The sequence below is a fragment of the Neoarius graeffei genome, chromosome 2 (genome assembly GCF_027579695.1).
Source record: "Neoarius graeffei isolate fNeoGra1 chromosome 2, fNeoGra1.pri, whole genome shotgun sequence".
NCBI classification, from domain to species: Eukaryota; Metazoa; Chordata; class Actinopteri; order Siluriformes; family Ariidae; genus Neoarius; species Neoarius graeffei.
The window spans coordinates 46375329-46400670 of NC_083570.1; the positions used below are offsets into that span (position 1 = coordinate 46375329).

Below are 25342 nucleotides of genomic sequence, written 5' to 3' on the forward strand. Positions count from 1 at the left end.
CAGACTAGCTTAAGGGCACAACAGAGGCTCTCTGGCACTCCTGAGATTTGAACTTACAAAATTATAGGTGCTGGTTCAGTTAAGTGAAATTCTATTATAAATAATTTAACTAAATAATAATAGTATGGGCCCTGTGATGACCTGGTGACTTGTCCAGGGTGTACCCTGCCTTTCGCCTGTAGTCAGCTGGGATAGGCTCCAGCTTGCCTGCGACCCTGTAGAACAGGATAAAGCGGCTACAGATAATGAGATGAGATAAGATAATAGTATGGGACAGCATGGTAGCACATTGCATCCTCCCAGCTCCAGGGCATCCAGCTCAAGCTTGAACTTTCTTACATTCTTTCTGTCGGTTTGTTCTGAGTTCTGCAGTTTCATTCCTCATACCAGTAGGGCATGCAGCCACGCCACCTATGTTTTTTAGTCATTGCTTGCAACCACCACCATTTATTAGTGAGACTAGAATACACCGTAAATGGAAGCAAGGAACTATTATGCCTCTGCTCATACATGCAGTAGGCAAATAAGGCATCTTCATGGATTAAACAAACAAATGTAAATAAGAAACACTTCTCATTTTTATACAGCATTCCATTTTTGGCACAGGACATCAATTTAATGGCAAGACAGCACAAGGAAGAAATTTGTTCCTCTTTTTTATTTTTATATTACACATTATTGAAACACTTTCAATGATACAAAAACACCCTTTGACAGTAAATATGCAAATCATGTATGGTTGATCCACAGCAAGCAGAGCCAGCTTGGCTAATAGCATGCAACTGCTCCTTGTGGATCAGATGGCACTCAGGTAGAACAGTTGGCAAGACAAGTAGAGCTCTAGCTGTGGGGTTGAGCTTCACTTGTAGAGGGGCTTCTAGGTTTAAGCTTTCTGTGCTACAGTATGGGACCCCTCCACAAATTAAGCTTGATTTCCTTTAAAATACCTGAGGAACAGTCAAGGCACAGAGCTAAAGCCCATCCAGCATGATAGTGACATCAGATACTGAGCACACACAAAAGTGTGTAAAACATGACTGACTACAGCCCTGACTTACAGAGAGCAAAAAGAATCAGTGTTTATCCACCATTTTACAGGTGGACTGGACCCTGCCCCATGATACATCAAGGTATTATAGGATGTACAAAAAAAGTGTACAAAAAGGACTGAAGGAAGCGCAGTAGATGATCCTCAGCCATACGCAATATAGCCATCCACGCTTCTGTTATGTATCATTATGAACTGAAACAAGTAGCATTAAAAATACTTTAGTTTTTTGTTCATTCATAAAAACAGCCAAGCAGGACACTAAAAAATAGAAATACAATATTATTTCTTCTCACAAAATTTACAAAGCAAGCTCAGAAAGAAAGAAAGAAAGAAAGAAAGTCAAGTAACAAATAGAACTTAAGTAGATCAGTAAATGCTTGAGATGATATCCCTCCTTGCCCTGAATAAACTAAGTGTACCTTATAGCAGATTATTTACAAAGAATATACAATTGTCAAAAAAGACCATGATCCAAAACATGCACAAAATATACCATTTCATTTGAAATATCTGTCCATGTGTATGAAGATCAACAAACGATCTATAAATACTGTCCACTTTGGCTGGATAGGAACAATAACAAAAACAATATCTACAAAATAGTGAAATTAGCAGTGTTCGGTTTGTCTAATGGTCTCTGGATTCCTCTCAACAAGGACGCAACTCTATTCAGACATGACTAATACACCTTTACAGCGGCATGGCGTGATGAAGAAATATGGGTGGGACAAACAGATATTGTTCTATCATGCAAAACTGTGGAAAAACCACATTTTTACAGGACATCATAAAACTAAAGATATGATTATTGAATCAAGACGAAGTAAGAAGACACTTAAGCCATTTACAACATTTTCAATATCTGGGAATATAAGAATAAAGATTCAGCATCAAGATGTGAAAGCTGCCCTGATTCACAGCACGCCACTACCAGCAGTACCACCAATTCAGCAAATTACTCCAGCATAAGCGTACGGGCGATTCATGTTTACTTCAGCATTTTGCACTGTACTGCACTGTACAGCTAATGCAACAGCATTCATCTAGCCTGCTGTAACAGTATTTACTCTCTCATTGTGGGGTTTCCTGATCGGAGCAATAGCGTTACTGAAGTGTACTGCTGACCTGTGTAGTCGCTGATGACTAATACCATGAAGCCTGATCTGGCATCAAACTCTCAGATTTCACTGAAAGCCAAAAATGGTCGGATCCACCTGTCCTATTTTCATGCGTCGCTGATGCGGTATAACGGTATCAGAGCTGGAATGAATCCAGATGTTTAGGATTCACACTCAGCATTTAGGGATAAGATTCCCAAGGACCTACATTCGGTGTGACTTAATCGAATAACTTCACATCATCTTGCATCGAGGTCATTTGCAGAAGAAGTGTTGTTCATGCGTTATGCAACAACAGTAAACGCAATAAAAGGAAATTGCAGGACACTCGACAGAATCCTGAAACTGTACGTGCATCATGACTAATGTCATATTATCGTCAGCTTGTCCACTTGTGAAACTTTTTGTCCGGAGTTGGAAACAATAACATCTTAAAACCCTGAAAATCAATGCTATTTGATCAGATGGCTATTCTTCTTCTTTATATATATATATATATATATATATATATATATATATATATATATAAATAAAACAAATAAAATGCAATTTTTTTTTTTTAAAGAGAAATCCCACACTGAAAAACAAAATGCTCTCGGATGCTTACAATCATCTATTAGTGCCAGTGAGATAAACTAGTGCTGTTTAGCATGCTTGTTTGTGCCGATTGTGCCTGTCTGTGAACATACATAAAAATTTTTTAAAACGCGATCTAGATGTGCTCTTTATCCATCATGAGAATGACCTCCTGAAACACCATGGCAGCCTTTTCAGGCAGCCAATTCATACTTTTTTTTTTTGCTTCTCTTTTTCTTCTAAATCTTAGTGCCAAACACTGATGCTCTCGGCATGGCTTGAGTTTCGTGACTACATCTGCTAAGATTACGGTATGCTCAGTATTAAAAGACGACCTGTGACGACATCGGGAGAATGTAAAAACGTAGAGAGAAAAGGAGATCTCATTGGCTGATTGGCAGTGTGTCCGTCACATCATATGCTTATAATAGCCCTCAGTCTGCATTTTTGAGGATGTCAGGCACAGGAGTTTAATGGCTGCCTCCAGATCCAGGAGGATTGTGGATCCAGTCAAGAATGATGAGAGTCAAGCTGCCAATCATGAAGATAATGCCCACTATCAAGAAAATGGTTGCCTGTGGACATAAGGTGATATTCAGATCAATGATCTTAGCCAACCAGCATATGTCCAACAGCACATCCAAGAGACCATAACATACTAAAAGTCTAAAACAGGGGTTTTCAATCTTATCTGCAAAGATTGCTGGCTTGGCTTCAGGCTTTCATTCTGACCACGCAGGAATCAAGTGTGCCTCCTGTTTGGCTGGAATGAAAGCCTGCAGCCACACCGATCTTTAAGGATAAGATTTGAAGACCCCTGTTCTAAAATGAAATGCACTTGAATGCATGTCTGTGTAGTGCTGTATATCAAGTTAGAATGATAGAGATGAAATGGTACATTACAATAAGTGACTGCCTAAGTTAGTGCGTTTCATTTTTAAGGCAAACTTACTGATATCTTCTGGGTGGATCTGAATGGTACGCTCTTCACTAGGCGCAGGTAGAAGGCAGCAGGTAGGACGAAGATAAGCATGGTGGCAGCAGAGGCGCCTGGAGCAGGAAGAAAAGTGCAGACGTGTGTCTTTACTTCAGTATTATAATATAGCATACATATACTGTATCACCAGCTCATCTTAATTGTCATCAAATATTTCTACAAACAGCTATAATAAGTACATAAAGTTCGAAATCTGAGATCATAGGACTATAGGTATAGGAAAAACACCAAACGTCAGGTCAGCTTTGTTTTCTTACTTCTGCAGTACTTCAACATATCCGCCATATTTCGCAACGAGTCAGATTCAAACAAATGTTGCATGTCTATGGAGTAATGAGGGACTACCCTGAACAAAATGTCTGTAACTTGTGTCATGTTATGTTTATGTAAGGAATTAACACAAAATTCGATTGCTTACAGCGGTCACGTTTCTGCAGCATACTTTATTTAAAGCTAGACTGCTCTTCAGATTTTTCAAGTGTAGGTCATAAAAAGAATTTTCCCTGACACCCAATTATTTTTGTTTAGTGAACCGAAAGCTACTGAATTTGAATCACAGACTTCCAATTTTATTAGTTTTTTTAAAAATTAGAACAATGAATGAATTTAGGACCATGTGGCTCTAAATTCTCTGCTATTTTTTCCTGCTTCACCATGACCCAATTCAAGATACTATGTCATGCATGACGTGGTGGGCTTTCCCCCGTTCACGCAAGGCATTGTGGGATACAAATTTGAAACAAGAGAGGGTAATGGAGGACGTGAGTGTGCGAATGAAACGTGAAAGACCGACTACAGTAACGGAAAGCGAGAAAAGACATGTTATATACGAAGGAAAGGAAACGCAGGACCAAACTAATAAATATCGGCGGTCAGTGAGCACCTCAGTGTGATCAGCTGTTCGTTTAGCAACAGAATGATGTAATCGTCAGTGCACTGTCAAGGTAAACCTGCGCATGCGCACAAGGACTTCCTCTGTCTGCTTGACTGCACAAAGCGAACGCTTTCATGCACATTATTTGCTCTGGAATCCCCTCAAATTAAGTAACTTTCCAGCCACAGAATGGCCTGATATTTTGTGAGATATTACAGAGATAAACATACATCACAATGACCAAATTTCAGAGGGAACTAAATTTCACCAATTTTATGAAATAGAAAGGCCATTTAGCTTTAAATACAAATATTTAGGCCTACACACTTGAGTTTTATTTCTGGAAACTGCTATAAAAAGTGTCAATAAATGTACAGTTAGAAATTATGAAAAGCAAGTTTCTTAGGCAACATAAGAGTTTTACTGCTATTTCCAGACTTAAATTTATGCTCTCTGTAAACTGAATACATAATAATAATAATAATAATAATAATAATAATAATAAAAGTCTAATCATCAACATCATCAACCAGAGGAGAGATCCAAAAACATCCAGATGTAGTGTGGCATAATTTTTGGAAACTTGCTACTGATCAGAAGCTGCCACTGTTGGATCCTTCAGCAAGACACTTGACTCAATTTAAAGTCATATTGGATAACCAAATGAGTAAATATAAATGCAAGCAGAATGTATGCGATACAAAGACTGAGGCTGGGACAGATAGGCAACTGTGTGGCTATCCTGCTAGCTAGCTATATTATACCAACAAGCCAAAGCTTTGGCGTCCGTAAACATCCTTTTATCATTACTTATGTTTTTCGTGATGAAAAATGCAGTAAAAGGAAAACAAAGCTTTTGTTAACTACCTGGCTAGATCGCCACAAGCTACAGACCATGAATGACAAGTTAACTCATAGAAAGTTAGCTTAAGAGACATTGAGCACGCATCAAGACCAGAGGTGGAAAAAGTACTGAAAAATTGTAATTAAATAAAAGTATCTTTACTTTGCTTAAATTCTACTCAAGTAAAAGTACCCATCTAAAAATCTACTCGAGTAAAAGTAAAAAAGTACTTTTTCTCTTTTTCTTTCTATAGCAAACATAAATTATATCAATTGTCTTAATTGAAAAATGAACACACTGACTGCTGATAAAAGAAATGAAATAAAGTGCCCTGCCCACTGAATACTAAAACATTAAACCGAAAAGCTCTTGTTGAGCTGAATCTCAAAGTTTGTTGCACTAATCCGTGCTTTCTTTGCGGTAAACAATAAACCAGCCGAGCTGAAAAGGTGCTCACAGGCAGCTGAGGCCGGAAGGCCTGTGTTGAGTTTCAGGGAAAGTTTTTTTATTTTTGGAAAGGAGTTAAGAAGGTCCATGCTGTCTTTCATAAGAGACCAATTGCAACTCGTATTATTTCTGACTGTCGTTTTGATAAAACAAATTTGTAAACGTGAGGTGATTCATTTCATTTAGGCTACTTCACTTGAAACGTCAGTGATCAGTATGGATGCTAGGCGGCCAAAAGAACTGATAATGAAGGCACATTTTACTCAACAGTGGAAGGTTTTAACCAAACAATAAATATAACGTTTGGGATACACCGGTAAATGCACCACCACATGTTTCCGCAGATTTGATGTGGAAGTTTTGTAGACTGATAGCTGTGTACGGCGGAGCAGGCACATTTTGCATTGCATTATTATGTTATTGCCTCGTTTGCATTTGAATGCAAAGTACTGGCTGAGATACGGCCAAGGATTTCCCTCGCTGTCCGGCGCATCTGTTCCACGGGAATTCTCTTCTTGGCAATCCTCAACCTCCTCCATGACCTCCTCTATCTCTTGCTCGGCTACCTCGGCACCAGCCATCATCCAACGATACATGTAGGCTAATATGGATATTCCGCGCCTGCGCCAGTTTCCTTTCAGTTCAGGCCAATTGTTTTTTTTTTCCCCCCGCATTTAATTTTTTTACTCAGTAACGGGCGGTTTTCGAATGTAGCGAAGTAAAATACTTGGTTCAAAATGTACTGGAGTAAAAGTAAAATTACCCATTTCAAAAACTACTTAAAAAATTACAAGTTACACAAAAAATCTACTTAATTACAGTAACTTGAGTAAATGTAATTCATTACTTTCCACCTCTGATCAAGACATAACTTACCTATAAAGCCGAAAATATCTCTGATTGTCGGGACGAAGATGACGAGAAGATTATTGAAAAACAAGATGGCGGCGGCAATGAGGATATGTCGGATCCAGCTGAATTCTCGCCCAGCAAAGAGCAGCGTAATGATAGATGAGCGAATCTAAAAAGATTAACATAAAGGCAAATATTAATAAAAAGTTTAGGTCATTGACCTAAGAAATGGTTCACTGTTAATTAAAAAAAAAAACAGTTCACAGACTTATTAGAAGTTATGTAAGTTAAGCATTTATCCCTTATGAAGGCAGGATATTGTGGTTTTATGGTTAACTGAAAACAAATGAAAAGCAAACAGTTAAATTAAGGAAAGCAGACACAGAGTTTCAGTGTTGATAAAATCTTTTGGGAGGATAAAGCAAAAGAATTTTCATGTAATCCGTACAATGCATTTGATTAACTTTTTCATTTTAAAAATATAATCCTTTTCATTGTACCAAAGACAATGATACTCCCTAATTCTAGGGAAAATAAAACTGTCTTCAGCCTACTTTCATGGTAGTAGCCATCAGCTGTGGGAACTATAATTCAAAAGGAATGTTGTGCGTTTTTCATTATTATACTATGCAACAACTTTTTAGATAGTTGCACTGGGGCCAAATTTTAAGGCAGTGTTGTATGCCTTCCATAACTGTTTATTGGACAATACAACGAGCTTGAAAAGCAAGCTGGACAGATTAAAGATGACCAATGTGAAAGAAATGAGGTGGTATCTTTGTTTGTGGCTCCAAAACAGTGGTCCTACGTCAGAGAGGTTCACAGATGGCCGTTGTTACGGCCTTGCAACCAGAGATAGCCTGGGACAAAATTCTGACAAAAATCCTACAGCTACTAACCAACCAATAGGAATGCAGCATGACATGATGCACTGATCACAGCGACACTGGCACCAAAACCAAAGGTCACTGTTTACCACTATAACGCTGCAGATGGAGAACATTTTACTCTTGTATATTGACTTGTGTCATAGCTTACGTTTTAGTAGGTGTTTTCATCGTAAAGTATACAAAACATCAAACTTGATGTCATACCCAAGTTTATTAGATCCATGTCACACAGTGTGTCTTGCAATAAACTTATACGATTGCTGAAATCTCACAGTCTGCAGGCATCATAATTCAATCCAATTTTATTTGTATGGCCCTTTTAACAATGGACACTGTCACAAAGCAGCTTTACAGAAAGATACATTCTGGATATACATTTTAAACCTACGAATCAATAAATGTATCCCTAATGAGCAAACCGTTGTCTTGTGTATGTAACTTGCTAGCTAGTTGTTTACTAAGCTAGCTACGGCAACTTGCTCTTGATGCAAGGACTAACCCCTGTTTAAAATACCAGGTTGTCTTTTTACCTAGCTAAGAAGCTATTAAACAAACGTTCAGCGTGAGGTAAGAGTTGTTTTGTATGATGCTGCTGTCTGGAATAGAGTGCTTACCAAGGTCCACTTTTAGTTAAAAAGGCGAAACAACACAACAGGTAGAGGTAGGATATATATTAAAATACAGTATCATATCATAACTATGGGCGGCACGGTGGTGTAGTGGTTAGCGCTGTCGCCTCACAGCAAGAAGGTCCGGGTTCGAGCCCCGTGGCCGACGAGGGCCTTTCTGTGCGGAGTTTGCATGTTCTCCCCGTGTCCGCGTGGGTTTCCTCCGGGTGCTCCGGTTTCCCCCACAGTCCAAAGACATGCAGGTTAGGTTAACTGGTGACTCTAAATTGACCGTAGGTGTGAATGTGAGTGTGAATGGTTGTCTGTGTCTATGTGTCAGCCCTGTGATGACCTGGCGACTTGTCCAGGGTGTACCCCGCCTTTCGCCCGTAGTCAGCTGGGATAGGCTCCAGCTTGCCTGCGACCCTGTAGAACAGGATAAGCGGCTAGAGATAATGAAATGAAATGAGATGAGATCATAACTATGATAAAACGTTAAGAATTTTTGTGACATGAATTTTATATATACACGCATAACTAGATTTCAGTGGAAATTCATTGCGTCTGAGAACAGTAGCTGCAGGTGGCTAACACAGTGCAGTTAATGAACCAAAGCCAGGTCACAGGACCAGCACTGAGCAGCTCAACACACAGGCCTGGGAAAGTTAATACACTGGGGGAAAGTTCACCAGCAGGCGGTGTGAAGGAACCTCGCACATACATACATGCCTACTGTGCTGAAGCTGTGAAATTTCTTGAGAGTGTTGCATCAACCAGCTCAGTTCACAGGAGGAGTGGCATGGCTTTTAATGTGTGTTGTCAGTTTACTGTCCAAGACAGACAGTTTGAACTCCTTCAGGACAGGACACTGATCTGAACAAAGGTTGTGTTACCTATAACATGATATAAAGTGAATAAATCGGAGACGGAAGGGTGTAATTAAGAAAATTACACAGTAGCTTTGCCAAATTCCCTGACGTATTTAAATATTTATTCTGTAGAATCACCGGAATATAAAATGGCTCTAAATTATTTCTTTTCTTTTTGCCTTATTGTCAAGGCTTTATTTTTGCTAACTGTACAGTTACATATGAAAGAGTTACTACAGATAAAAGTAACTCGGCCAAGGTTCACACTGACAAAAATCCTGAAATTAAATAAGATTAAAGTAATCCTTTCTACTCCCATCTTATTGTGCAAAGTATGTTATTTAGGAACTAAATAGTAGCTGTTCAAAGGCTTTTCCCATGCCAGGACCTGATCTTCCCAGGCAGTCTCCTGCCCAAGTACAAATCAAGCCCTTGAGACACACTGGGTGGCGCCGATCTCCGTTTCAGTAACCCTCAGTCTCTTGCCTATTACATAGCTGCGGTTACAGTAGGGGGCCATTCTGGTGCGTGCCTCGCTAGATGGCAGTAGATATCACTTTGATAATTTTCATTGGTATGACCCAACTGCAAGTAGAACTCACGATCTCCCAGTCAAGAGGCAGACACGCTAACCACTAAGCCAGCTTACGGTACGACTAGCTGTAGTGAAGTTATAAATCTGGTGGTTAAATATGCAAAAAATGATGCTCTCTTTGAAAATATAAAACCCTTATATTTCTTTGGTTGTTCCTCAGGTTCTTTGGTTGTCCTTCTCCAGCTCTTTACTAATTAACAGTACAAAAATAAAAAGAAATTGAGACTTGAGTAAAATACATTCTACAGGCGATAATTATGGTAATCAACTTTGAAGTGTATTTTTATATCTCACATGCTTTCTCAGCTGGGTGTCTTGGTTGTATTTTTAGCAGCCTGATGCCAGTGTTCCACTCTTTTGCATGGGCCTTTTACATCAAAGAACACAGTTACTTGTTACCACCTGGGTGTGACATTTCAGTTGCCCCAACATCCTGGACTGAAAAATTTGGCTTCCACTGGTGAATGGCAAAGAGCCTTTAGGCAAGGCAAGGCAAGTTTATTTATATAGCACATTTCATACACAATGGCAGTTCAATGTGCTTTACAGAAGTAAAAACAAAAACAGTAAACAATAGAGAAATAAAATTACATAAAATAATTTTATTTTTATTCTAAAACAATTAATTAAAAGAATTAAAAGAATTAAAAGAAAATAATAAGAATTAAACAATAGTAGAAATAAAATAATAAAATGAAGTAGAAGTTCAAATAGGAGGAGAAAAAAAAAGAAACCAGCAGAATAGAATAAAGAATAAAATAGAATAAAGTTAAAATTAAAGTAAATTTAAAACATGCAGAGAAAGTAAAGATTATAAAAAATGTAAAGAAGACAATATTAATTATTTAACAGAAAGCATCTGAGAACAGCTTGGTCTTTAGTCTAGATTTGAAGCTGCCAACAGCAGGAGCATTTTTAATGTCCTCTGGCAGTTGGTTCCATAGCTGTACTGCATAGTAGCTAAAAGCTGCTTCACCATACTTTGTTTTAACAACAGGTTTTAATAATAAATTTTTCTGTTTTGATCTGGTAGATCTGATTGGGTTAGGCCGCTGCAACATATCAGAGAGGTAATTGGGCCCTGTACCATTTAGAGATTTGTATACCAGCAGCAATACTTTAAAGTCAATTCTGTAGCTTACTGGAAGCCAGTGAAGGGACCTTAGAAGTTGTGTGTGATCTTCGTCTAGTCTCTCTCTCTCTCTCTCTAGTTACCAAGGAGCTGAAGCATTTGGCAACAGGCCACCGCAATATATCCTGGGACACCAGTGGGAACATATTGGACTTTATTATAGCATGCGAATTAAGCCACAGATCTCCGATAGATGCAGGAATGAATGGAAACGACTAAAACTAGGCTACACTTCAATTTGTAATAATCAGCACTGCATTGTTGGAATTAGTGTGTGCTAATCCTAAACTAAAGCCGGTTTTAGTGCTCTACTCTGCTTAGTCATAAAGTTAATCCATCTGTTCCAATAGCAAGGCTAACATTTCAAATTCCAAAGGCAGATTTATTCAGCATCACATAAATGACATCTTCATCTGTCAGCACTGTTCTGCATCATATCCAAAAAAGAACCAGCTGAAGTCACATTTAGGACAACTTCTGTGTTTCTCATTGCTTGGGGAGGGGGGAAAAAAGGTTCTCCCCAGGCTCTCATTGATGCAGTGCAGTAATATCATGAATAGTGATGAGTTCCAGTTGGACAAGGCTTCCCTTATTGCTTTTAGAGGTAATGAAGCTATTTTTAAACATGCAACGTAATCTTTCACTATTAAAACAAGATTCATCAGGAGATGACATATTCCCCTGGTCCCCACATGAAACCCGACTTGAATGGGTTGCCATGGAAATACGGGGAAAAAAAAAAATCACAGAAATCCCAAAATGTCAAAAGACACAACCCCTCTAGTCATTTAATATAACTGTCAGGTTTCATGAAAAAAAAATTCCTAATAGTTTTTGAGTTATGCTCCGGAAACTAAAATGTTTACAGATGGACAGACAGATGGACAGAGCCATAGCTATATCCCCCCGTATTATATGCCGGGGGGATAAAAAAAAAAAGGGGCCTGATTCATAGTTTCAGGATTGGATGTTAGCACATTACTATCAACTAACAAACAAACAATCAACTAACAGACATGTAATGGTGTACATTATAGCTTGAGAAGCACTACACACCACTAAAAACATTTTTGGTTCTTAGACAATAATACTTATTATATGGCATGGGCTACATCCGGTAAAATCATGCGCTCTGATTGGGTCCTTGGTGGGCAAAATTTTCCTGTAATGCTCGTGGGTGATTACAGACTTTCTTTCCAAGGTGCTGGCTTTCAATGTTGCAAAAAACAGACAAAAACAAAACGACAAAAGATGAACTGGAAATCCAAACGGAATCAAAAATGGCCGAAACACAAAAGACAAACAAGAGTCACCGAGTTATTCGAGAAATGAGCAACGAAGAGCGTTCAGAAACCGCTAACTGCTTACAGAAATTCAGTTTTGAAACCGTTAGCCGTTTATTCTGCATGCGTGACTCAACTACGTTACAAATACAACATAACTGAAAGCAGTGTCGCGCCTCATTACAACGACTATATTTTAATCTTAGAAATAAAAAAGTGTGTGTATGAGTGTGCGTGTGAGTGTATGAGTGTGCGTGTGCACGCTACATGTATACGAGTGTGACAGTGTTGGTGGCGCTATGTCAGGCATGTCATAGATCAATCCGTCAAAGCATTGAAAATTTTTGGCACATTTCCTGCTTGGCCAGATGGTGATACTGTGCTAGGCATGTGAATTAGACGTGTCAATATCATCAGAATCACGATATCCAATATTTTGTAAAGTTTCAGATCAATCCATCAATGAATTGAAAAATTTTTGCCCATTTCCTGCTTGGCCAGATGGTGGCGCTTGGCTAGGCATCTGAATTACACATGTGAACATCATCACAATCATAATACACAATATTTTGTAAAGTGTCAGATCAATCAGTTAAGGCATTGCCAATTTCTGGCACATTTCCTGCTTGGCCAGGTGGTGGTGCTATAACAGGCAGGCCCATTGGGCGTCAGGTTATCATAATAATCATAATATCTATTGAAGTAAGAAGTGTTCGACCATACAGTCAATGCACTGTGGCTTTCTGACACATTTCCTGTTTATGTGGCAAGATATTAAAATCATAAGGCCATTTCAACATATTACAACATATCAAAAATCTCTTCGCAATTCAACATCAGCAATATCTTGGCATTGTGTTTGCCAAGTTTGACATGAATCTGATGAACCGTATAGGAGGAGTATGTTAAAAATGACCATGTGTCCAAACGCATATAAGCCCAATTACCTCACTTCCTGTTGGGCGTGGCTAATGCAATGTATATACGAAAGTTGTTCGTCTTGGGATGAACTACGCACGTACCGAATTTGGTATGCGTAGCTGAAACTATATGCCAATCCAAGGACTCCCATGACATTAGGGGGCGCTATGAAGTCCCTGGGCCACGCCTGGGGCCAAACGTCTGTGGCTGAGAAGCGGTTACAATGACTGATGTGTGTATCAAATTTCATGAGTTTTCGTGCATGGGAAATGCCTCAAAAAAAGCCAAGCGCGACAGAATAATAATAATAATAATAATAATCCTTTGAAAAACAATAGGGTCTTCGCACTGAACGGTGCTCGGGCCCTAAATATCAGTTCTCAGGTCACATTTTACAACCGAAAAAAGCCCAGTAACTAAGAACGTGTCATCCTGTCCATGAGAAACTTTTTTTTTGTATCATTCTTTATCACTGTTACTAAGCCCAAGGACTCTGCAGCCTGGAGACACAGCAAATGTAATTTCTTTGCCTCTCTCTGACCTTTCAGAAACTCAAAGGACACGGACTGCCAAGAAAACATGCGTCTCATATATAGGCCCAGTCAAAAGTTTGGACACACCTTTGTTTAGAAACATTCAATGTTTTTTCTTTATTTTTATTAATTAAAAGACACGTCATGTCTTAAAGTAATGATGGATGTCGTTTCTTTTTACTTAGTTGAGCGGTTCTTGACATAATATGGATTACTAGTTGTTGAATCGGGCTATTCACTGTATTTTTATTATTTACTATTTACAGTCTGATGATCTCAAGCACATTAAGAAGGCAAGAAATCACACTGATTAACTTTTCATGAAGCACACCTGCTAATTAAAAAGCATTCTAGGTGACTAGCTCATGAAGCTGGTTAAGACAATGCCAGTAGTGTACCAATCTTTCATCAAGGAAAACGGTGGCTACTTTGAAGAATCTAAAATATGAAACATTTTTTTTAACACTTTTTTGTTTACCACATAATTAACAATTATCCGCCTCAGTGAATATCCGTGAAGAATAAGCAAGACGAAGTCAAAGTTATTATTCACTGGTATTCACTGAGCCTGAGGTGGATAATTGTTTTACTATAGATACACCGGTGATTATTAAAAAAAAAATCTTATTCAAAAAGGAACATACCATACATTTCATTCTTCAAAAGCGGCATGCAAATGTAATGCGCGCAGACTCGTGTCACTTATCTATGCTGAGTCACATAAAATACTTTGTTTTGAAATGGATAAAATAAATCACAATTCCACCTGACCTTTGAATAGTTTTAGACCAAACTTTATAGCATCTTTAGTGCTTTGAGGAACAGCATTTTCTTTCATAATTTGAAATTCTTCCTCACTTACGGTGATGAAGCGATTGGCTGCCATTTTGCCGAGTCGCTCGAGGTGATTATCGAGAAATAGTCTGAATTCCTCGACTAATCAGCGTGCGATTTCCTACAATCACCTCCGTATTTATACTAATTCCATATACGTTATGTCTTCAGTATTGTTCTACAATGGAGAAAATAGTCAAAATACAGAAAAATCTATGAATGAACAGAGTAGGGGTGTACAAACTTTTGACTGGTACTGTATACTATACATCTCCATAACTGTATCTAGCTTGTAATATCAAAATGCCTTCTTTTACCCTCTTCTCTAAAAAACATCCAACTTTCTAGCATGCAGGATCCAAAGTACAGTCATTTTGATGCAAAGTGTACAAACTCAACTATAATACGTATATAATTGAGTTGAGTGAATGAACAACACTTTCCCCTCCCTCTGTATCATGGCTGAAGTGCCCTTGAGCAAGGTACCTAACCCCCAACTGCTCCCCAGGCTGCTCTGGGTACGTTGTACGTCGCTCCGGATACAAGTGTCTGTTAAATGCCTGTAATGTAATGTAATGTAATACTGTGACACGGTCACTTGCTTCTGAATCAGTGTAAACTTCAGAGGATGACGTGTATGAATTCAAAGTTCAGTCATCAAGTAATATTCCAGCAATAGTTGTAGTAGTTTGGGTGGTGTAATGATTAGCACTGTTACCTCACAGCAAGACCGTTCTGGGTTTGAGCCCAGTGGCCTATCTGTGTAGAGTTTGTATGTTCTTCCTGTACCTGTGTGGGTTTTCTCCCACAGTCCAAAGACATGCGGATAAGGTTGATTGGCTGCTCTAAACTGCCCATGTGTGTGTATGTGTACCTGCCACCAGATGAGGGTTTGGGTCCCTCTGGTGTGCTATAATCACCCAAGAGAATTCATGGAAGCTAGTTGATAGCTTCCTGGATTGCTGACCCTCAACCATGAGGATGGCAGCAGACAGTAGAAGTTTAGTCGTAGTAACAGAGGACAATTTGACTTCTAGTCAATGATGTTTTGTTACTTATCCTATACGCAATGATATGTGGAAGAACGTCAAGATTAAATCCTGTCGCCTTGAGTTGCTACAACTAGACATAACGGAAATTTCGGCCTCCACGTTTAATGGCTATTACATCTATTTTGAAATATATGGTTATAAAAAGCATTAGTTGTTTTTTTTTTTTTTAAATTCTGCGACTCCATCTACGTAAAAGCCCATTTCTGCAAGTTTCAGCAGACAAACTGCAACCTGAAGTTACCCTGTAAAAGAACTAATGCTGATTTAATGTGCTTGTAGCACTCCAAGTGGCAGCTGAGTACTATCGTGTTATTTGATGCTTGGCAAGGTCACTCACTCAGTCACACAGTACCTTATCACTACAGTGGAATATTCCACTCGTCTGCACTTCCCCCTTCTAACAGAGCTACTAGACGCATGGCTGCAGCCATGATGGGCCCATTAACAGGTCCTCATGCCTGGAGTTGAGTCACACCTTCTACCATAGAATCGAGGCAGAAGCTTGATATGAGAAACGTATATACACACTACATTGATGATTTTTTGGGTTTCCAGATGCACAATGCTGCTTGATTAAATCATTAAGTCTTTGTTCTGAAGCTAGTTTCAGTGCTGTATTGCTACATGTGCAGTTTTAAATGCCAAAGGCTGTTTTATTCAATATGATGCAAAGGACATCTGCTTATGTCCACACCTCTGACATGTGTAAATGGTGCCCTGGTATGAATTGGTGTCCCGTTCGGAGTGTAATCCTGGGTTAATCGGTGACAAGTGAGTAAACCTACCCAACACACACACACCATCCAGTGGACATTCCCATAATTGCACAATTGTACCTTGTAGTGGATGTTACATTTAACTTTTTTTTCCCTCCTTTTTTTAAATAAAACTAGGTCTGCCTTAAAAATATCTTAAAATCATTCAGGTATATTATGTGCTATAATCTGAATTTCTTACACGCAAGAGTGCGTGGGCATATTTTTATATCTCGGTGGGCACCAAATGTTCGGTGGGCAGCACGGTGGTGTAGTGGTTAGCACGGTCGCCTCACAGCAAGGTTCTGGGTTCGAGCCCAGTGGTCGATGGTGGGCCTTTCTGTGTGGAGTTTGCATGTTCTCCCCGTGTCTGCGTGGGTTTCCTCCAGGTGCTCTGGTTTCCCCCACAGTCCAAAGACATGCAGTTAGGTTAACAGGGGGCGGCCTTGAGCAAGGTACCTAACCCCTGACTGCTCCCTGGGCGCTGTAGTATGGCTGCCCACTGATCTGGGTGTGCGCGCGCGCGCGTGTTCACCGCTTCAGATGGGTTAAATGTAGAGGATGAATCTTACTGTGTGCACGTGACAAATTAAAGGTTTCTTCTTTCTTCTACAAGGATATGAAGATCAGACAGTTTTGATCTTCTGAGGATATTCACCTGCTCCCTTTTTTCTTTTAGATGCATGTCATTGATTGGCTGCATTAATAATCATGTCAGTGGAAGGTCCTCATAAGGACAGTAAAGAAAAGCTGTGTGTGTGTGTGTGTGAGGGAGAGAGAGAGTGAGAGAGAGAGACCCTAACAGGGCCCCAAAAACATCACACTCCTGGTGTTCTCAGTGCTTGAATATACTGTAGCTGCAGCTATATAGGGCCCTTGGCCACCTTGACTACATAAAACATGAGTACAGCAACACGTCTGGTGCGAAAAGGCGCGTGCGCACACACACACACATACACACACACACACACACACACACACACACACACACACACACACACACACACACACATTCTACGACTGCCTTACAGTGACGTCAAGAGGGAACAAAGTGTGCTTTTAGGCAAGACAAAACAGTAACAACATGCTGAATACTGTAGAGCTATTCAGAAGTGTTGCTTATGTCATCCTGACACCCAGTAAGCAACATTTTCCTATATTACAATATTTTAGATGTTCAGTACTTGCATAAATAGTTAAATGTCACTGCAAATGTAACTAAATACCAGATCTGCAGTTAGGGCTATTCTAAACATAGAAACTCTCCTGAAAATAACTCACATGTACAGTGCTGAGTGTAAATGAGTGCACCCCCTTGAAAAGTAGCATTTTAAACAATATCTCAATGAACACAAACAATTTCCAAAATGTTGACAAGTTTAATACAACATCTGTTTAACTTACAACGTGAAAGTAAGGCTAATAATATAACTTAGGCCCCGGTCACACCGCCCGAACTTTGCTGGAGCGTTCCTGGAGCGGTGAAAAAAATTCATCACCGCTCGTAACCGTTCACCACCGTTTAACAAAAGTTGGCCCCCGTTAAAGCAACGCCGTATACATTCGGCCACCGCTGATGTTTCTCGAGGGGCCTCCTACCGCTCTGAAAGTTTTGAGCTGCACAAAATATTGCGAGCGGTGAGGAGGGGGCAATTTTCCGCCCCGGCAAAGTTCACCCCCGCTCCACCAACGCCCAGTCAAAGTTTGGCACCGCTAGACGCAAGTTCATGGACGCTTGGGTCCGCTAGGCCAACGCAGAAATCTTGAACGCTGGACCACCGCTGCTTCGCCAGCGTTGCCCGGGCGGCGATTAAACATTGCACAAACTTCGGTGGAGCGGTTGTAAGCGTTTTACGAGCGGACACGGGGTTGCTGGAACGGTGTCGGGCGTTGAAGCAGCTATCCATGGCGGCGATGAACTTTGGTTTGGCGTTGGTATAGAGGTGTCGGAGCGGGACCAGAATTTGGCTATAAATACGGGGAGAAATGGACCAGGAGCTCATTTGGAATCGAGCTGCCGTTGAGTTCAGACCTCATCTATATCGAATTTGCTCAAAGTTACAGTAAAACTGTATCACCATGGATGCTGAGAGACTTGCTATGATTGGTGCTAAACCAACTTTATACCCCCGCCGAGCCAAAGCCCGCATGCGCAGAACGCCGCTATACCAACGCTCGCGTCACCGCTAAACCAACGCTCGCTACCGCTAAACCAACGCTAAAGCAACGCCGGCTTCAGCGGTGCACCGCTAAGCCAACGCCCGTGTTTTCGATTTTTTTCCCATTTTGTGCGCGGTGACGAGCGTTGTCGAAATTCGGCCCCCCCTCCCTACCGTTCAAGGAACGCTCCAGCAAAGTTCGGGCGGTGTGACCGGGGCCTTAGATTACACATTTTTTCAGTTTTACTCAAATTAGGGTGGTGCAAAAATGAGTACACCCCACAACAAAAACTACTATATCTAGTACTTTGTATGGCCTCCATGATTTTTAATGACAGCACCAAGTCTTCTAGGCATGGAATGAACAAGTTGGCGACATTTTGCAACGTCAATCTTTTTCCATTCTTCAACAATGACCTCTTTTAGTGACTGGAAGTGTTGTGACACTTCACCACTGTCAATCCCTGCTTGCGTGAATGAGTATGGAATTTGAAGCGTTGAACAATCACGGATGGCTTGGGGTTGTGGTGATTTTTCACTAACGTTACCAGGTCCTGGAAGCTCAATTCCCCTGGTTTCCGTGGTGTAGCCAGGCTGCGTATCAGCTTGTACATCTTGGTCCCGCACACACTGAGGAGGATTGACCACCGTTTTGACTGATCTGTAATGTCGTTTGCCACGAAAAAGTGCTCCGGTCTCTCAACATATTCCACCCAGTCGCCGTCCATCTCCATGTATTCACTGAGCGAACCAACAGTAGTCATGTTAACTGACTAGCTTAACTAACTGCACAGTAACTTCTATTTCAAATACACATGCCAACTCCACTGCCGTTGTCCTTGGTTTTAATCCTCGTCGCCAGTGTAGTAACCGAATGGTGTAACTTTTACTAAACTCACACACAGATGGGGGAAACCATTTAGGCACTTTTACTGAACTTCACTTAACTTCAGCCAACACAGCACACGTCAAGAATCACGATGTCACACACTTAAAACCAGGAGGAAACAATACACACAAATAAGGTTCCTAGGGAAAACAGCCCTCTTAATATGCACACACTTATTCACTATGCAACAGACTCGAGCACCGATGACTTGGACTCGGACTCGTGCATTAACTGCATTCGGACTCGTAAATTGTAGACTCGGACTCAGATTTTTTCTTTATTTTTTGCAACATGCCATAATAATTTGGCATAAGATATTTATATTTACATAAATTTTTATACTAATTGTGTGCAAGAGAACGCACATTCACCTGTTCATACATCATGTTCAGGAACAAACTAACATTTAATGGCGCTAAAATGCCTGGAGAGAACGCCCCTAGGATTGTCTGCTTTGCTTATACAGACTTCTCGTGCAGTGGGGGAAGAAATGCACTGCTACAGTGGTGCTTGAAAGTTTGTGAACCCTTTAGAATTTTCTATATTTCTGCATAAATATGACCTAAAACATCATCAGATTTTCACACAAGTCCTAAAAGTAGATAAAGAGAACCCAGTTAAACAAGTGAGACAAAAATATTATACTTGGTCATTTATTTATTGAGGAAAATGATCCAATATTACATCTCTGTGAGTGGCAAAAGTATGTGAACCTCTAGGATTAGCAGTTAATTTGAAGGTGAAATTAGAGTCAGATGTTTTCAATCAATGGGATGACAATCAGGTGTGAGTGGGCACCCTGTTTTATTTAAAGAACAGGGATCTATCAAAGTCTGATCTTCACAACACATGTTTGTGGAAGTGTGTCATGGCACGAACAAAGGAGATTTCTGAGGACCTCAGAAAAAGCATTGTTGATGCTCATCAGGCTGGAAAAGGTTACAAAACCATCTCTAAAGAGTTTGGACTCCACCAATCCACAGTCAGACAGATTGTGTACAAATGGAGGAAATTCAAGACCATTGTTACCCTCCCCAGGAGTGGTCGACCAACAAAGATCACTCCAAGATCAAGGTGTGTAATAGTCGGCAAGGTCACAAAGGACCCCGGGGTAACTTCTAAGCACCTGAAGGCCTCTCTCACATTGGCTAATGTTAATGTTCATGAGTCCACCATCAGGAGAACACTGAACAACAATGATGTGCATGGCAGGGTTGCAAGGAGAAAGCCACTGCTCTCCAAAAAGAACATTGCTGCTCATCTGCAGTTTGCTAAAGATCATGTGGACAAGCCAGAAGGCTACTGGAAAAATGTTTTGTGGATGGATGAGACCAAAATAGAACTTTTTGGTTTAAATGAGAAGCGTTATGTTTAGAGAAAGGAAAACACTGCATTCCAGCATAAGAACCTTATCCCATCTGTGAAACATGGTGGTGGTAGTATCATGGTTTGGGCCTGTTTTGCTGCATCTGGGCCAGGACGGCTTGCCATCATTGATGGAACAATGAATTCTGAATTATACCAGCGAATTCTAAAGGAAAATGTCAGGACATCTGTCCATGAACTGAATCTCAAGAGAAGGTGGGTCATGCAGCAAGACAACGACCCTAAGCACACAAGTCGTTCTCCCAAAGAATGATTAAAGAAGAATAAAGTTAATGTTTTGGAATGGCCAAGTCAAAGTCCTGACCTTAATCCAATCTAAATGTTGTAGAAGGACCTGAAGCGAGCAGTTCATGTGAGGAAACCCACCAACATCCCAGAGTCGAAGCTGTTCTGTACGGAGGAATGGGCTAAAATTCCTCCAAGCCAGTGTGCAGAACTGATCAACAGTTACCAGAAACATTTAGTTGCAGTTATTGCTGCACAAGGGGGTCACACCAGATACTGAAAGCAAAGGTTCACATACTTTTGCCACTCACAGATATGTAATATTGGATCACTTTCCTCAATACATAAACGACCAAGTATAATATTTTTGTCTCATTTGTTTAACTGGGTTCTCTTTATCTACTTTTAGGACTTGTGTGAAAATCTGATGATGTTTTAGGTCATATTTATGCAGAAAAATAGAAAATTCTAAAGGGTTCACAAACTTTCAAGCACCACTGTATGTGTTCCATATGTAGAAGAACTATCGAGGAGACGACGGGGACGACCTCGAACTTCAATCGCCATTTGGCGAGACTCCACCCAGAGAAGGAAGTGACACGCTATGTTCATTGCTCTGTTGATAGCGGGGCTTGCTGAGCGATGAACTCGCTAGTGTTAACCCTCTCTCATGTTATTTGCCCTGTTGATAGTGGGCGGGGCTTGCTGAGCGATGAACAAGCTTTTTATCTATAGTCTAACTAAAATGGGGCAGTCGAGCAGTAACGTTAGTCCAACACATTCAAATGGTGTGGCTGGAGTCTTGTTCCTGGACTTGACTTGGATCAATAATGGACTTGACTCGAAATTTTTTTAATGACTTGGACTTGACTCAGACTTGAACACTGGGGACTTGAGACTGGACTCAGACTCGAGGTTTAGTGACTCGACTACAACACTGCTTATTAATAGTCTTATATCTGGTTTACTGTATAAGATATTTTCACTGCTCCAGGTAAATTGACTGAATTTGCAGAGGAGAGCAGATGATTCATGAGCATATGCCACAAACTTGACACATGAAGTGGGCTGTGCTCAATATGTAAAAAAAAAAGACTTAAAATTCTTTATTACAGTACATATTGGGCTTATTCAAACAACATAATGGTCGAGGTGGGAGGCAAATAAGTTGCATGCGAAGACTTTTTTCCCCCTTTGAGACTGGGGCTATGCAACAGTATAATGAAGGTCATAAAAAAAAAAACTGCATCAAGGGGGAACTTCACTAAGGTTCATTTCAATCCAAGTAAATGCAGCATATATGAAATCACCCTTATTTATTTAAAAAATTCTTAAGATAACCCTTTTATCTAAAGCTGTAGCTGTTTCTATCTTGGGTTATTAGCTGACTCGGTGTGCTTTCTAAATCGATTCAGTTGCATAATTGAAAAAAGTATACATCAGTTAGATAAAAACAAAGCGATCGCTTATAATCAGACAATTTTGTATGAAAGCCTTTATTTTACAAAATGGTTTACCCATGGCACCATGTGAGTCTATATCCTGTGCGTGCATGCGTGTGTGCGCGCGCGTGTGTGGTGCTTGGATACTCACAGGGAAGAGGACGATGGGAACTGTGAGCGTTACTGCTGTCAGCACGGCAAGACGCACACACAGAAGCATAGTGTCAAACTTATAAACCTTGGTAAAGGTGTGCAGCAACTCTGCCTCCACGTTGTCTGTGGGTCAAAATGCATGTGCGCGCGCAAGAAAAAGAATAGCAGGGAGAAAACAGAATTAAACTGAGAACGATAATTAGCACATCTGATACTCTCATACACATGAAAGTCTTTACCGAACATAACTATCGTTACCAAACGCTGCCTGTCGTTGTGTGTGTTTGCGAGGAGGACGACATACCGTAGAACGTGAGGTAGCCAAACAGGGATGAGAGCATGTACATGGTCAGCATTGCCAGTATTGACAAGTTAGATACATTCTGCATTTTCCTCCGAGAGCGACTGTAAAACAAAATGCAAAAAAGGGTGAACATTAAGTGAACTTTGTGTTTTTTTCTACTGTAGTGAGGTATAAAAAGGTACTCACTCTTTGAGTTCACTGTAAATGGGAAGGACTTCTGGGTGACACACAAAGGCAAAAGCTAGAATAGGAATAGTATATGCAGTCTGGAGGAGGAAACACAGAAAATGAAGATCTATCAAGGCCAGAGTGTCGTGTGAAAGGAACGCAAGGTTTTCACAGATGCTCTGTTACAGAAAAATAAGTGTTGGGCCGGTGTGAGGAGTCATGATGAGAAGTGGAGTGACTGTCACCAATTTTTCCAATAACACCATGACCTGTAAAGTTTTATTCCTCTTATATCACAGCAATTTGACAACTATTACAGTTTTTAATTGCTGAAAGAACAATGTCACACTTTTAAACATTTAATGTTATGGAACATCTGTGAGACAACTTCAGTTTCTCTCCTGCTTATGTTATAGCAGCTAAACAGTTGTTCCCTCAACCACATCTCTCTTTTTCTTTCACTTGAAGTTAATAAGAAAACTTCTCTGTCCTGAAGAGTCTCTTGTGGTGGAAACTTAGGTGGGGTTTACATTAGACCGTATCAGCGGATCATCAGATTAACGTTTTTAAAACGATTCGCGTGCACACAGCAACGCTAATACATGATTCGCGTGCACACAGCAACGCCAATACACGGATACGCTCGGCTCCGCAGGCATCCTGCGCTCCAAATCACTCCGCCCTGAACAGCGAGTGCCCTCTGGAGGGTGCGCACTCCGGCCCTGCGCAGCTCACACAGCGCGCGAGTGAAGCGCACGAGCAGTGATTCGGGACAAATAGCAGGAAGTGAAAGTCCGCGCCGTTTTTCAGCAGTCGCGTCACAGGACCAACGTGGCATGACCAACGCCAGCGAATCAGGAAGGTGGATGTCACAGTGACGTTGTCCAATGACGACGTCAGCTAGAGCTCAGCACAACATATCCTCGTTCCTCAATGTTTACACAGCACCGAATCAGATACGTAATGGATTGAATACGCGGGCCCTGGCGGATTCAAGTTGTTCCGCCTGTGGAGTCGTTTCCCGGCGTTTTAATGTGCACGGACAGTGCATCCGCGACGAAAACGAGACGGATACGGTCTAATGTAAACACCACCTTACTGACTCTTATAAATCGCTGATACCTGAGACTCCTTCAGTAAATGTTAAAAAATGTCTCCTAACAACAACCATTATACCTGTAGGGGAGAGCAGGGAGACTTGGGACAGTTTGTATTCCCATAAATTAAGTTCAACCAAATCAGGTTTTAGATGACATCAGAAGTTCGATGTTGCCCCTTAGAGTAACCGACTTCCTTTGGAGCCATGAACCTGGACACTGCAGTAAGGTTTGTGCAGTTCAATATTTCTGTCAACCAAAACTTGTATTTTCTACTTCACAATCCACCTCCATTCTATGGTGTAATGTACACCATATGAATTCGGGATATTTTAGAAATTAAAGTATGTAGCCTAGAGTTACCACATACATTATTATTTATTAAACTTAAATTCTGGGGAAAAACATTAAAGATTTTTTTTTTCAAAATATCCAGATGGGGAGAGTTGGGACAGTTCATCATGTTACAGGTTTTTTCTTGTGGTTTACAAAAATAAAACTGTTAAAAAAATGTTTGTTCAAAATGTAGGCGAGTACCTGCATGAGGATTAAACTTAATTAAATTTCATTCCTTCTTGAGAAAGGATCTGGTTTTTCTGATCAGGTTTTGTGTAAACTGACGTTTTTCTATCGATGTACCAGCATTGTGTGTTCATACAGTTCATATGTTACAAGTATTGATAAAAATTAAAAATTAAACATGTAGGCCTGGGTATTTTATTTTTGTCCCATGTCTCCCCACTATGTCCCAAGTCTCCCTGCAAAAAAAGAAAAAAGAAAAAAAAGGCCAGTATATGTGACAAGCTGAGAAACTAATGTCATGGTAAGAGGGGACAGTAATGGCCCTTTTCCACTACCCTTTTTCAGCTCACTTCAGCTCGCTTCAGCTCACTTCAGCCCGACACGGCTCGCGTTTCGACTACCAAAAACCAGCACGACTCAGCTCGTTTCAGCCCTGCTTAGCCCCTAAAACTCGCACGGTTTTGGAGTGGGGATGAAGCGAGCCAAAGCGAGCCAAGTGAGGCTGGGGGCGTGAGCAGACACTCCCCTGTGCACTGATTGGTGAGGAGGAGTGTCCTCACATGCCCACACACGCCCCGCGAGCGCGCTGGGATCTGTAAACACCGCAAACCCGGAAGGAGAAGAATTACGAGAATTTCTGAAGCCTTATGCGCCTCGCCTCATCTATACGCTCTTGCCAGTATTTGTCCGCGTTGTTGGTGACAACAAGCCACAGCACCAAGACCAGCAACACTAACGACTCCATGTCCTCCATGTTTATTGTTTA

At 40.6% G+C, this 25342-nt stretch overlaps 1 protein-coding gene across 3 annotated transcripts in view; it reads right to left on the bottom strand.

The window, feature by feature from the left end:
• Positions 1-643: 643 nt before the first annotated feature.
• The window catches only part of slc38a4 (solute carrier family 38 member 4), a 539078-nt gene continuing 514379 nt past the window's right edge, over positions 644-25342 (bottom strand). For all 3 annotated transcript variants that reach the window (XM_060914352.1, XM_060914349.1, XM_060914350.1), the window contains 6 exons: positions 22976-23055; positions 22790-22890; positions 22484-22608; positions 6784-6928; positions 3698-3795; positions 644-3320 (listed from right to left, as the gene is read on the bottom strand). In XM_060914352.1, the coding sequence (XP_060770335.1) occupies positions 3216-3320; positions 3698-3795; positions 6784-6928; positions 22484-22608; positions 22790-22890; positions 22976-23055 (654 nt within the window). In that variant the 3' untranslated portion in view covers positions 644-3215. The remainder of the gene's footprint in view (positions 3321-3697; positions 3796-6783; positions 6929-22483; positions 22609-22789; positions 22891-22975; positions 23056-25342) is intronic.